Source organism: Phodopus roborovskii, unplaced genomic scaffold, assembly GCF_943737965.1.
Source record: "Phodopus roborovskii unplaced genomic scaffold, PHOROB, whole genome shotgun sequence".
Classification (NCBI taxonomy): Eukaryota; Metazoa; Chordata; class Mammalia; order Rodentia; family Cricetidae; genus Phodopus; species Phodopus roborovskii.
In genome coordinates this window covers 10,540,258-10,554,750 of record NW_026125295.1, presented here as the reverse complement: position 1 = coordinate 10,554,750, position 14,493 = coordinate 10,540,258, and the positions used below count along the sequence as shown (strand labels likewise).

Sequence of the window (14,493 nt, the reverse complement as noted above, 5' to 3'; positions counted from 1 at the left end):
TGCTACAAACCAAAAAATCCCCTCTACCCAAAATAAAACTGAAATCTTCAAAGTTACTTTTGATGCGTTCGTCTTTGTCAAAAGAAACAACGGAACTCAGAAGTTAATAAAAGCAAAGATCTATAAGAAGTGAATAGGAATAGGGTAAAGGAAATAGGGACCAGACTGAGATTTTTAAGTGAACTTTATATTTAGATGTGAATTCTGTGATCTATTAGTATCACATACTTTAAAATTAAGAGTATTAAAAGGAAAAGAACCACACCAGTGGGCCCCAGTGGGAAATCCTGCATTTGGGGTAGGATGCTGTAAGCACTTGGAGCTTGAGCCTGTCCTCAGCAGAGGAGCAAGTTCTTGGTGAGCCAAGGAAGAGTCTAAGATGAGTGGGTAATGGTTGTTACATTAGAAGCCTTCATGGAGCCTGCATTTCACTGATGGCAAGAGATAAATAATAAACCTAAATAAATAAGATAGGGCACATGGGAAGGAAAACAGAAACAGAGATAATACTGACACTGGAAAGGAAGGTAGCCTGGGAGAGGCTCACTGAGAGGAAGAGAAAAGCCATCTCTGGGATATCTATCTACAAGGACAGTCCATGCTGAGAGGTCAGCGAGCACAAAGCCTCTGCAAACAGTAAGGGCTAAGAGCACAGAGGCCGAAGGAGAAAACACATGGACACCAGGAGTGCGAGGCCCCAAGGCCACTGAGGTCCAGGGCCTGCTAGCATTCACTGAACTAGGACGGCTGGCCGTGTACAGGGGCAGAGGGCAGAGGGCAAGCCTTGGCTGCCGCACAGCGTGGATCCACGGCTGGGTCCTCATCCCCAGCGGTGACTGGTGCACAGCAATGTGCTACCACGCAGGGAGGTTCCCTCGAGCCTGGTGCCCGGGGCTTACTGCTTCAGTTAAATCAGGGACCAATAAGATAACTGTCAGCTCTGCTACATTATCTGACGTCACTGTCAGTTTGTTCTCCCTGAGCAGAGGGCAGGCAGCACCAGCCCAGGAGCACACAGCGTGAGGGACATCTCCAGGCCCCGGAGATCTGCCCTGGCATCCGTACAAGAAAGGCCTCTCCCTCAAGCCTTCCATTTCACTCCAAAACGAGTACAGAAAACATGAATAGCATACCCTTCAATTTATTTACGTGGCAACTCTCTTTATATAAACAATGACAGCTTTGAATAAACAATGGTTTCAATTTCTAACATTACAAATATTTACTAAATTTACTAACTTGAAACTTCATTATTTTTCAAGTTAGTATTGCTTCCGTGTAAAACATTACCATGACTGAATAACTGGAACTTAACAGAACTTTCTGCATTATACTGGGTCAAAGGTAAATCAACTAGACATATAGACAACAAGTTAAAGAGTTAAGTGTTTACCCTTTCTCTGGGGTGCTGTCCAAAGAAATCGGGATGAACTGCAAAGTAGAAAGGCCTCAAGGCATTGATGGCTTCTGCTCCTGATAGAGCTCGAGAGTAGTTAAGCCAGTGAGGGAGGGTCTTCTTCAGGCAGAACCTGTCAGACACACGGATTATTCTCTGGGACACGCATGAGTCTACCACGCAGGTGACAGCCAACCGAAGAAAAGTATCAAGGCAAGAAAGCCCAGAGCCAACAGTACAGAAACTCATTTGCTGTAGTCTGTGTGGTTTCTTAACAGCGGTTCTAAGCTCCTCTGGTGCAGAGTGATAATTTCCCCATCACTGGAGATGGCATTGTCTTCCTTGAAGTTCTGTTTTATCCCTTAATTTACAGCAATGTACTTATCCCTCAGCACAGAGAGGAAGATGTCCTTTAGGTTCCTCATTACCAGAGTGGAAATACATTCCATTCAGACAACTCGACATTCTCAATCTTAAATTGTGCCCCAAGCTGTCTGGAATGTTCTTAAAGTACTTTTCATTTTCCTTGGTGGAAATAACTCTATATTTCTGAGCTCGGAGGAAATAGCTTTTGATTCTTGGGAAGCAATTCCATAGTGCAATTTACATTTTCCATTATAATTATTCTAAAAAGAAGTCTCTAAGCACTGGGCATGCTTTGGTAATCTATCAGGTGTGCTGAGTTTTTGGAAGTGTTTTAAACTGTTAAGGATAGAGACTCTAGAACTGATACTTTCTCTGCTACTGGACTGCCATCACTGAAGCAGTGTGGGCAGTCTCCTCCCAAGCCTACTTGTCTGCCTTTCCCCAAACCATGCTGCGTGCTTCTGTATTGCTTACACCAACACTTTTGATGGCTTCCACAGTTCCTACACGATTAAGATCCATTTCCGAGGCTTATATTTATAAGCCTCAGTAATTATTTCTTTATCAGTCCTTCCAACTCACTCTCAAATACTCCTTATAGAAGGTGAGCTGAGTGTGGCGGCACAGGTCTTGTGATTCCAGGAGGGTGGGAGAGGTATGTTCAGGAATTCAAGGCTTAGCCATGACTACGCAAGGGATGTAAGGCCAGCCTGGTCTATTCGAGACTCTGTGTCACCTATCCCTTCCACAGAACTTTCAGAAGGGAGCCAAGCCCTAATGATCTTCCTTCCACCTATCCAAGTTATACTTATTTATAGAATTGCTGCACATCTCCTATGCACCAGGAGGAGGAATTTGTGTTCTAATTACAGTCATTCTCTTTTAACTCTAAAACATTGAGCTGTGTGCCCTACAGCTAGGGGACGCAATACTGTGCTTTTTCCTTCTAATCTTTCTTACAGAGCTACTCCGTTAGAATCTGTTATCTCCTGCTCTGAATAGAGCCTTAGATAATTTGGCTGCTCGTATGAATTTTCTTTCTTATTTGTTGTTGTTGTTACTGCCTAAAACCGTAAGACAGTTTTGGGATCTGAAAAACAAGGTGAAGTTATCTCAATACATAACAGACCTTCCCCTAAACAAACACAGAGTGGGTCACAGAGCTTACCTCCTCAAAGGCTTCAGGTGGCAAAACATTTCTGAGTGTGCACGCCAACTTCCAAGCATCCATCAATTGCCTAACAGATTAACAAGCAAACAGAAAAACTGAATAGGTAAAATGAGGTTCAATTTGAGATGTTACCATTTTGCTACTATCCTCAAAGTGAAATGCTTAGCTATCAACCTAATAGAGTATGTATAAACTACACGTGTGAGGGCGTGTTTTAGTTATTTTTTTGTGGCTGTGATGAAATGCAGCAGCAAAAGTAACATAGGGGAGAGTTTATTTTGGCTCATGGTTCCAGGAGGTGACACAGTCCCTCGCCAAGTAAGACATAGCGCTGCTAGGCAGGGAGGGAGGGCACGGAGGCAGGCGGGATCAGAAAGAGAACAGGAGGGGTGTGTGTGTGTGTGTGTGTGTGTGTGTGTGTGTGTGTGTGTGTGTGGTGGACTGTGAAAGCCTCATGGCTCTGCTACTTCTTCCAACAAGGCCCCACCTCCTAAAGGTTCCACAACCTTCTCAGGTGGTGACACCGGCTATTTACGGCTTTCTTTTGTTCTGTGACTAAAAGCCCATGTAACTGCTCCTACACTGGAATGCATTATTCCGAGAGAAATGAATCCATCTTCTTCCCCGGGCCACGGGTGACTCATATTTGATATGAACTTCTTATTACTATTACCTTTGTGGAGAGACGTTTTCTCTTAAATCAAAACACTCTTAATAAACTCTAACCTGTCTTCACACTGTATCATCCTGAAACTCCTTTTCTGCAGTGTAAATCAAGACCTCAGCTTCAACTGAGTAAAATCTCCCAAAGAAGTCAGCCTGTACAGGCGTCAAGCTGCAAGAGGTAGTGTCTTCTGTTGCTGCAGACAGCTAACAGCAGGCCAAAGACACGCCATTTCAGACACAGGCTGGGTGCTTCGGCAGGCCGGTGACGCCAGCTACATCAGCCACAGGAGTCTGCCTTCAGACAAAGTCTCATGACTCATGTCCCCTTCCGAGCAGCTAAAGACACTCACTCCCTGTGTAACCAGCACTCTGATTCTTTAAGTCAATGGTTTACCGTGTTAGGTCCAGGGCAGAGCACTAACTGAAAAGGCCTGAAGACATTTGCTGTTCACACTAAGCTTACAGTGTAAGGGCGAAGACACAAGCACATGGCCATAAAACAAAACAGCAAATGCAGTGATTCAGACTTGCAGAGTAACAGGAGACTTCCTGGGGCTACACCTATGGGAAGACACCCTGGAAAGCCCTGGCCCAAGGAAATGGTCTCTCCTGTGTGCACAGGAGGTACAGGTGGAAGGTCCAGATTCACCCGAGGTATGCAACTCTCTATGTAGCTCAGGGCCTGGAACTTGCTGTGTAGACCCAACTGCCTCTGGCTATTATCTTTTGACAAGTACGGAAATTGTCAGAACAGAGGTCTTCAAGATTGAGCTTTGGCCTCCGGGCACAATTTGTGTTTGAAAGTAATTTATTGTAACTAAGTTAACCTCACACTACTCTCTCTTTAGTAGTATGTTAACTACCCTTTGTAACTATCTTGTGAGGTTTTAGAAGAAATTTGTTCTCTCAAGTAGTGATAAAACCATGCATCTCTCTCTCTCTTTTGTTTTTTGGCTTTTTGAGGCAGGGTTTCTCCCTTTAACAGCCCTGACTGTCCTGGTACTCACTCTGTAGACTAGGCTGGCTTTGAACTCACAGACATCTACCTCTGCCTCTGCCTCCTGAGTGCCCGGATTAAAGGCATGCACCACACTACCTGGCTGTTTTTGTAGGCAGGATCTCACTCTGTAGACCTGGCTAGCCTGGAGCTCACTATGTAGACCAGGCTAGCATCCAACTCATAGAGATTCACCTACTTCTGCCTTTGGAGCGCTGGGGATAAAAGTATGCACCCTCTCACCCAGAGATCATTTTTCCCCCCATTGCTTTTAGGCTTTCTACTTAGTAAAAAGCACCAACAAGATCAAAATCAGGAAACAGTATTAGATCAATCAATGGCTAACAAGTATTTTGGCTTCCCTTTTATATCTCTTGCTGGAGAGTTAAATCATAGTTGCTTCTTGAAAGTCTGAGGCACAGGGAAAAAAAAAAAATCCACAGTTGGAAACGATTCATTTCAAGAAGGATACAGGCACTTCAGGTCCAGCCTCACCAATATACAGGTCCTGATGCTACTCCACCGTCCAAAGAAACCCAGTGAAATTTAATTCATCCAGTTGAGCGTCGGTCTCCAACCCTAAGATCTGGCACAAGAAAGAGAGTTACGGCAAAAGTTCTTCAAATGCTCTGTTGTCCCTCAAAGCGACTGCATCCTACAGGGTTAGTGCAGGTCTTTTGGGTCTTTCCATGGGGGAGGGGGGGAGTAGGTTACTCAATCTAGTAGTGTACTCGATCTAGCGTTCCAATTTCCCTGAGGTTAAAAATCCCTCCCTCAACACTAAACAAAGGGATATCAGGCATCTCCAGGTCCTCTTCAGGCCATCTTACATAAATGCTTCAGCCAACCAACCAACCAACCTTTTGACGCCTTCTTTTTTTTTTTTTTTTTTAAATACTATATAAGCTCTATATTAAACCTGGACTCTCCAGTAGTCCCACACTGAAAAACTCCGCCTGGTCTAGCCGCCTTTCACCATTACCCTACACCCTTAAAACCCATCCCCACACAGACTGCGCAGCCTTCTTGAATTAGCAAAGCCGTCAAGCTCCTTAGTGGGGCAGTGCACCGTCCCCGAGGACTACCCCCTCCCCACCTCCCCTCAGGGAGTCTACTTAGCCAGTAGCCTGGTTACAGGTCTAGAGCTGAATCGGTGGGCCTGCAACTTGGCTGACAGCTTGGGGTAGAGCTCCTCCTCCCAGGGCCCCACCAGCCTCCAGGCTTTCCCGGCTCCTACCCGGAGGCCTCGCCCACTGCCTCCGGGCTGCACAGGCCCGGGTCACCCTGAGCCGGGCAGGTGGGCAGGCCTGCAGGGCCCACGCTCATTGGCTACGGCGGACAGGCCTCCCTCCTACGACGCCTGCGCACGGCCGGTCTGCAGGCCGGCGGCTCCCAGCCGGGACCTCGGCTGTCTGGGGGTGGGGTAGGGTGGGGATGGGGGTCCTTCCTCTTCCCTTCTCCCTCCCCGCTTCCAAGCGGCAGCAGCCCGCGCCCTTACCCCGCTACGTGCGGGGTTCCGAAGTGCGCCTCGAGAGGCGCGAGCCTGCGCTCTTGCGCCGACGGCCGGAGGGAGGAGATGATTGGCGGGCAGGAGAGAGGCGGAGCCGGGGCGGGGGGGGCGGGGACAGCGCGCGCACGCGCAGCTCTCTGGCCCAGGGGGCGGGGCTGCGCCGCGCCTGGGCTCTGCTGACTCGGGTTCCCGTTGAGCAGTGGCCGTTTGGCGGTTTCCGTCTGCTGCCCGGGCACGGCTGAGTTTGAAGGGTCCTGTTCCTCTCGGGCTGATTGCAGTCCCTACTTGACGTTGCCTCAGGCATTGTCTGGATTTACTCACTATCATTTGAGGCAAAGTCTGGTACCCTGCGATGGCCTTGAACTTGGAGCGAGTCTCCTGCCTCAGCTACCACGCCTCGATTACTAGGCTGCTTTTAAATGTTAGGTGTTCTCAGTCAGCATGGGCTTTCTACTTTCTTATGTCGCGCCTGTGACTTTGATCGCCAGAACTGCAAAAGATGGGACAGTAACTGCTCTTTTCGCTGCCGCCGCCGCCTCTCTCGGCTTGGTTGCCAGGCAAATAGCCTGCGTTTCCCCAGCGCCAAGACCAGTCCCAGGCCTCCTCTCGGATGAACCTTGGCTCTCCGCAGCAACCTTGCGACCCTCATTGCTGCAGCCCCAGTTTCTAGGTTGTCTGTAGGGGCGTGGTTTGAAATCGCCCACGCGAATTCCCTTGGCGCACTCACCCCGTGACTCTGCAGTTCACGAAAGAGTGCTGGAACCACTTAATTCTCCTACTCTTGGGACACTGCGCTTTCCTATTTTGAGAACTGCTTTAATTACGTTTTCCCACTCCCTTCTCCCCCTCACCACTTGTCCACTTACTACCCCATTCAGAGCTTTTTTTCTTAAAGACCTGAGATTGTAGTTTACAGCATTAAGAATGAGGATCTCACTGAAGACGATAGGCTACAGAACCTGAAGGCGATTCCCAAGAGCTTTGGGGCAATCCTTGTTAGATATCTAACTTCTGGCATACTTGTTGAATACTTTCTTTAGCAAAGTCTAACTTACTATACACATCAGTCACACATTGTCAAAAATTCTACAGTGCTGTGCTGGTTAGGGTGCTCAGCAGATAAAGGCGTTTGCTGCTGTCAGAACCACAAGCCTGACCACCTCGGTTTGATCACCAGATAAAGATGGAAGGAAAAGAACAGATTTCCCCTTCCTGTATCACACACACACACACACAGAGAATCATAGACACCAGAAGGGAACTGTTGAGGGCAATTTAAACGTTTGGTATAATGCTCTGAATTTTAGTGTTGTAAATCTGTGCTGGCTAGAGGAGGGAGCCTCAACTGAGAAAATGTCTCTGTAAGATCTGGATGTAGGGCGTTTTTCTTAATTAGTGATTGATGGGGGAAGGCCCACCCCATTGTGGATGGGGCCAACCCAGGGCTGGTCGTCCCTGGGTTCTTCTGTAAGAAAGCAGGTTGAGCAAGCCAGTAAGCAGCTCCCTTTTAAGGCCCCTGCATCAATCAGTCAGCTCCTGCCCTGGCCTCCTTCAGTGATGTGGAAGTGTGAACCACTCAAGGCTTCTATCCCCAAGCTGCTTTTGGTCATGTGTCTCATTCCAGCAGTAGTAAACCTGACTATGGCAGTCATTTACAGTATGTGGTGATTCTTAGTTACCACACTGTGGGTACCTTGTTAAGTGTTGCACAGCATTCAGTGTATAGCTTTTCACTCTTTGAATTACATTTCAAAAAGGAACTTACGGTGCTTAGGTCCTTCTAAATTTAAGTAAAAGAGCAATTTTAAAAATCACTTTTTATTGTTAATAAAGCAAATGAAAATTTTTTATTGCTTAAAAACTATTTGATAACTTCTAGTGTCAATAAGATACAAATGCTAAATACAATGAGAACTATTTTTATTGTCTTTTATTTTCAACAATGATTACTTGAACTTAAAAAAAAAACCAACAACAACAACAACATGTTTATTAACTAATGGTTAGTGAAAAGCCAAACCTTTCCAGCCCACTTCATATTCTCCTTCAACCATTTCAGGGCAGAACAATGTTCCAGGCTATACACCTGCTCCTGGCTAATGTTGACGGTCATGTGCTTAATGAAGAGCTTGGGGTCTGATATTCGAGCAGCCATGATGAGTCTTTCCACTGCAGCTTGATAGTCATCCTTGCTTCGAGATTTGCTTTCTTCACATCTGTAAAATGAGCACAAAGGCAGAAATTCTCAAAAAAAAAAAAAAAAAAAAAAAAAGCAGTGTGGTTTCGAGAGTCATTTGTATTTACTGATTCTAAACTATCGTGGTATCTTTTTACAGAGACTCTTCAGCTTTTCAGATCATGGCTTGCAGTATGAGAGGCATTTATTAGGACCCAGTAGCAATGGGCAGTTTTAGAAAACAATGATCTAGAATATAGCTAGTCACCTACATGTTTGCTCTTACAAAGTTAATAACTACAAATATTAATCTGTATAAGTTAGTATTAAGTACAACACATCTTAAATGAGTAATAATCACATCAGTTTTCTTTTGGTATTAGTTATTTATAGTTTCAAGCAAGTACTTAACATCCAGCTAACATTTAGTAACAAACTGTAGAGCTGTATGGTTTTCTTTGGTCCTGACCTGGGTACTTCATTAAGTGTTATAATTTTTTTCAAGCTCCATCTGCCATCAACTGTGATTGTGTTTACTGGCATGAACATTTTAATTTATGGTAGCTTTTCTTCTGGAGAAAGGAAATGGTTAAAAGTATTTAAAATACGAGACATCGTGTTTTTCTTGTTGTGTTTTGCTCTTGGTACTTTGGGGGCTCAGTGTGCATTGAGTTCTGAGATTGGTTCTACCTAAATTAACACCAGTGTGGGCCACTTCAAAAGAGGAAGGAGTATCTGTAACAGGAAAAATAAAAGACCCAGAGACTTATGTTGGGGAAGCTTCAAGCTGAAGATCAGAGAAACAAAGCAGCCGAGGCAGTAGTAGATCTTACCTCTACCCAGCTGAAATGGCAATCCTGTCCCCACAAATCCTCATGGGCAAAAGGCTCTGAATTCCTATCTCCTCCTTTTATCGCTTCCTCCATCCTGCCTATCACTCCTGTCTCCATCTCCCTAGTGCTGGGATTAACTGGGATCAAAGGCGTGAGATTCCGTTACTCTCTACTTTTGTGTAGGCCATGGTGGCCCTGAACTAACAGAGCTCCGTCTACCTTTCAACCCTGAGTCTGGGATTAAAGGTGTGTACCACCACCATCTAGCTTTTACACCTAACTAGTGTGGCTGCTTTGCTATTTTTGTCTCCAGTGGCTTTAATAAATCATAAGCAATGTATCAGCGCAGTACCCAGGTGAGGCACTTTAGAGTCTGACAGACTGAAAAACTGTGTATGTGATATATTCTCAATGTTTAAAAGTGAATAAAATTATATAGGGGTGAGCACCCTAAGCTAGGGCTCAGCACACCTGTGAGACAAAACATACTAACCTCGATAAAATCAAAGATCTAGGTATTTCACTGGCCATGGACTAGTACTACAGCTACTCTCACATCCAACAATGGACACAGAGGCTACATGTATGGGAAATGGGATGCAAGAAGAAAATCAAATTCTTTGAAGAATAAAACCTAGACACTTCATGCCACAGTGTATAGTGTCAAAGGAAGCCCAACCCCTAATAAAGACAGAATGATTTCCTCCTTTAAACACAGGCTATACAGCCTGGTGGTGGTGGCACACACCTTTGTGCCCAGCACTCAGGAGGCAGAGGCAGGCGGATCTCTGAGTTCCAGGCCAGCATGGTCTACAAAGTTCCCGGACAACCAGACCTACACAGAGAAACCCTGTCTTGAAACAAGCAAGCAAGCAAACAAATGGGGGCTATAAAGCAGAGCCAGCAGTTCTGAGTATGAGATGTCAGGGAGCAATCTGCCATGAGCCAAGTGGATTTGGTGGCGGGGGAGGAGGGTGTGTTAGAGATGTTGACTATTTCTTGTTTTGGATCAAGCATCTTTAAATAGTGAAGAATCTAGAAAGATAAAGACAGTTTCTCCTTCTGGAGCAAAAGGCAGGCTTGCTGACAGCTGTAGGCAGTGTCTTCCTGTGGAGAAATTGGAAAGCATCTTTTGGTTCTTTAGGCTTGGGCCTGCCTTCCTGTCAGGGAACCTGCCACATGTTCAGGCCATCAGTAAGACTCTGGGGAGAGAGTGCTGGTAAGCAGATCATCAGGCAGTTTACTGCAAGGAAGCACCCTGCCCCAGCACAGGAGTCTTGTGTCTTAGCCAGCACACATTGACATTTACAAATGGGTAAAATCTTAGACCTTCATAACCCTTGCTTGACAGTCACAAAAAGCACTTGGTTTTCTCCTAGCCCCCCCCCTCCCCTTTCTCTCTCTCTCTCAGATCACTCATTCTGGGAAAAGCTGGCACTCAAATACCTTTTTATATTTAAAACGTGTATTTACAAAAACTTTACATTTAAAAAATTACTGAGATTCTACAGCTGAAAAACTGAAGAACTTCTCAGAGATAAGGGCTGTGTGAATGTCCACACTGACATGGCATTTATGTCAGATTGTGTCATTCTGGACCTGTAAGGAATAGAGAGAAGATTCACAGCTAAATTTTTTAGGTAAACACGTTTAAGTTGCCACACTTTTTACCACAGGAAAGGTTTGTTCTTAGAGAAGATCCGAATCTTATGACAGAATTCACATCTGTTTACTGGGTGCTAGCTTTAGTTTGGTTCTCATGCATCTACACACACTACTACAAAAATTCATCCCTAACCTCTTATTTTCAGCTTCAAGTAGGTGTTGTTTTTCTCAGTTTAAACGGTAGCCAAGTTTGTAACACACATAGTACGCACACACCGCGTTGTAGGGCAGGTGTGGAGCCACACCTATGTTCAGGATGCAGCTGGGGTTCTATTCACCCACCTTTTCAAAACGATCTGTAGCACATGTGTGGGAGTTCCTTGGCTCTGAATACTGCTAGCATTAGACACCAGAAAGATTTCCATAGCTAAAAGCATTTCAATCTCGGAAAAATAAGAAGGAATCAGTAGAAGTTTCCGGTATAAGTTTCCCTCTAATGGTGGGTAGCAACCCAGTGAAAGCGCACCTGAAAGTCAAACAACACCAGATCTTAGTGGGCAAGACTTAAGACTCCGAGTGTCCACAGCTGGCAGCTCCTTACAGGCCACGGTAACTTCTTACATTTTAGACTTATCAAATCTTTTATAACAGTAAGCATCTTGGTACATTAGAGACTACTCTATGAGAGCTCTGAAAAATGACCTTTGGGTTTTCCTGCAGTAAATGCTCATTTCTTCCAATCACAGTAATAAATATAATTGCAGAGTAATTAAGAAGTAAGTAGCTATGTGTGGTGGTGTGTAATGAGTACGGTTTTTCCGCCTGCCGCCGCCTGGGCTTGACCCGCCGCCGCGCCAGCCCCAAATAATGCACAGACTCTGTATTTGATACAATGCTATTGGCCAGGTACTTGTTTCTTATCGGCTAGCTCTGTCTTAAGTATTAACCCATTTCTGCTGATCTATGTATTTCTCTTACCGGGGAGCTGGCCGGCATACTGCTTTCTCCAGACTCTCCATCTTGACTCCTCCTATCTACTTCCTCTTTCCTCCTTGTCTCCTAGTCCCTCCTATCTCCCTATCCTATTGGCAAACAGTGCTTTATTCATTAACCAGTATGAGAAACATATACAGAATGACATCTCCCATCAGTGGTGCATGCCCGTAACCCCAGCACTTAGGAGGTTGAAGCAGAAGGCTGTGAATCGGAGGCCAGCTTGTGCTACATGTAGTCAGATTATCTAGAAACAAAAGAAAAGAAGAAGAAAAAAATTCCTAACCAGACAGCCATTTAGGTTTGAATGGGATTTGGTCTACGAACAACTTTACACTTTTATGGCCCCTGTCTACTTTGAATTATGAATACTGAACACAGACCATAATGTAAGGGTGCCGCTTGCTGTTAAATGCTGTGCCTGCCTATGTTTACTTCAAAGTGCCATCACACCATGTGGCTTTTATTGTTCTTACTCTCCTGGCAAGTGATGGGCACAAGATACGATGTGAACACCATCCTGTGTATGGCTGCCAGTCACCAACTTCATGTTTCAAGAGAACAGATTTGACTTAACCTTAAAACGTTGGGCTGCTTATTAGAAATGACAGTTAATACTGTGAGGACACCCAACTGGACATAGACAATATTATATACAGTTTATCAAAATCAAATTAAACCTGTATATAGATTTCATTTAAAGTGTTGGTTTTTTTTCTTCAAGAAACCATTTCAGTGCAGGTAATGATGTTAATCTCTGAAAACTATATTTAAACATTTAAATATTTAAATTTTATTTATTTATTATGTTTATGTGAATACATGCATAAAAACATGAGACTCTGTTAAAAAAAAAATCAAAACCTAAACCCCCAACCCAAAAAGTGCTTAAACTTACTATCTATAATACACTTAAACTTATTACCTATAATAAATCCTAATTCTTTTCCCCCTTTTCATTGGGAAGAAAAGTTACCACTTGCTAAGGTGATCATAGTTGAGAGTTTGAAAACACTTTTAGTTCAGGTGGGGTAGCTAGGATGTCTGACACTCAACATTTAAATTTCAATCCACCCAACTGTTTTACCCCTGTGTTGTAAGACATGTCAAACTGTGTCAGGTTCTCTTTGTTTTCCCTCTACTGGAATTGATAACTCGATAAAAGGAAAACATGGTACTTGTAACCAAAGGGCAATAAAAAAAAAAAAACACAAAACAAAACAAAAAAAAAAAAAAAACAAAAAAACAAACCCCCCAAAAAAAAAACAGGTTTCAAAGGTCAATGCAGATCTATCAGACCACTGCCTCTGAATATGTAGAAAGTAATCAGAACTAACATATTAACTTAAACATTTCAATGAACTTACTTTTGTAGTGGGCTCTGGCTTTGAACCACAGACAGCTCCTTCCTAAGGCAGTGATTAGTCTCCTGAGAGAGGAAAAGTCAACAGGGATGCTTTTTGAAACCATGAACTCTGCTACAGAAGATGATATGCCAAGACTGCTACTTTCTATACAGGCATCTAGAAGTTTATTAAAAAGAAGGCTATACTGGGAAACCTCCACGGTTTCTGAAATGAAAAAAAAAAAAGGGGGGTAAAATAAAATGAAAATGATCAATGACATAAAGACCAATATTAATCTTCAACTTTCTTACTCACCCAACCCCAGCCTTTCTTTCCATTACAGACATCAGAGCCACTGAAGTAAATCATCTTTCACACTCTCCAAGTAAAAAACAACAAAAAATCTTTTGACAGAAGCAAAACGTTACTTCCTTTGTAATGGAGAATGTAAAAAGAAACTTGACAAAGACGTAGGAGTTGCACTAACTTCTCTGCGTTTGGTCCCCATATGAGGTTGAGCTTGAAGTTTTGAAAAATTTCATGGTTCTGTTTCCACAACTCAGACCTCAGCCTTTCATGACTCAAAATATATTTGCTCCTAATGTTTACTTAAAAAAAACCCTTTAATGGGTATCCCATTACTAATTCATAGGGGAAAGAAGTCACCTTGGAGATTTCCAACTGTTATTCTTTTTACTCAGTTGGGTCTATGACCTACACTCTAGGTCCATGTCCCTGTTGGATCTTTAAGTGGTCCAAGCCTTATCAGGAAATGAATCCCTTTCCCTTTAATATCTTTCTAACACCAAACTTATTACATCACCCCCTTACCCTGTTGTACACATAAAGAAGGAAACTCCTTTAGTTTGTTACTTGTGGAGTTCCAGAATCTAGCACACTGTCCATCTCTAAACCGGCTTTCTTTCATCAACACAACTGTATATTAAGGGCATACTGGGTGGTAAATAAAGTATCACTGTCCGGAAGGCACTTCCTACCAATGCTAGCTATAAACAGCAGCCCTAAATCAGTGGAAAGGAGGATGTGGAGAGTCTGGGAAGGCCCTAAGTCATCCTCTGCACCCTGGGCATCATCCTCTGAACTTGTCAGTTCTGACCAAAGCTCCTGCTCATTGACGCCCTCCTCTCACCTTAAAGCTTGAATTTAACCTTTAAGAGAACTCATTTATTCTAGGATTACTAAGATGTGTGCTATCAAGTACTCTTCACTATCTAAATAGATTAAGATATGGAGCATGCTCATGATGTACAGAGGCAAGGATAAGGAACAAGGATATGCTGACAGGAGCTGCTGACAAACAACCCAGAGAAGCATCTTTAAAACCATACATGCAATTTACACAGAACATACTTTATAGAAAAAGACTTCAGTAAAACATACTGGAACAGGTGGAGAACTGTTTCTTACTAGCCA

At 43.9% G+C, this 14,493-nt stretch overlaps 2 protein-coding genes across 3 annotated transcripts in view; both read right to left on the bottom strand.

Moving 5' to 3' along the window:
* Positions 1 to 5,194, bottom strand: part of Tcaim (T cell activation inhibitor, mitochondrial) — a 28,803-nt gene extending 23,609 nt beyond the window's left edge. The window contains exons 1-3 of one of the 2 annotated variants that reach the window (XM_051202856.1): positions 5,092 to 5,194; positions 2,931 to 3,000; positions 1,394 to 1,529 (exon numbers count right to left, since the gene is read on the bottom strand). In XM_051202856.1, the coding sequence (XP_051058813.1) occupies positions 1,394 to 1,529; positions 2,931 to 2,989 (195 nt within the window). In that variant the 5' untranslated portion in view covers positions 2,990 to 3,000; positions 5,092 to 5,194. Of the gene's footprint in view, positions 1 to 1,393; positions 1,530 to 2,930; positions 3,092 to 5,091 lie in introns of those variants that run through there. The other variant, XM_051202864.1, reaches the window with a different exon arrangement.
* Positions 5,195 to 8,009: 2,815 nt separating this feature from the next.
* Topaz1 (testis and ovary specific TOPAZ 1) overlaps positions 8,010 to 14,493 on the bottom strand; it is a 42,728-nt gene continuing 36,244 nt past the window's right edge. Inside the window, exons 18-20 of the mRNA XM_051202849.1 lie at positions 13,081 to 13,284; positions 11,063 to 11,246; positions 8,010 to 8,322 (exon numbers count right to left, since the gene is read on the bottom strand). Coding sequence (XP_051058806.1) covers positions 8,103 to 8,322; positions 11,063 to 11,246; positions 13,081 to 13,284 — 608 coding nt within the window. The 3' untranslated portion in view covers positions 8,010 to 8,102. The remainder of the gene's footprint in view (positions 8,323 to 11,062; positions 11,247 to 13,080; positions 13,285 to 14,493) is intronic.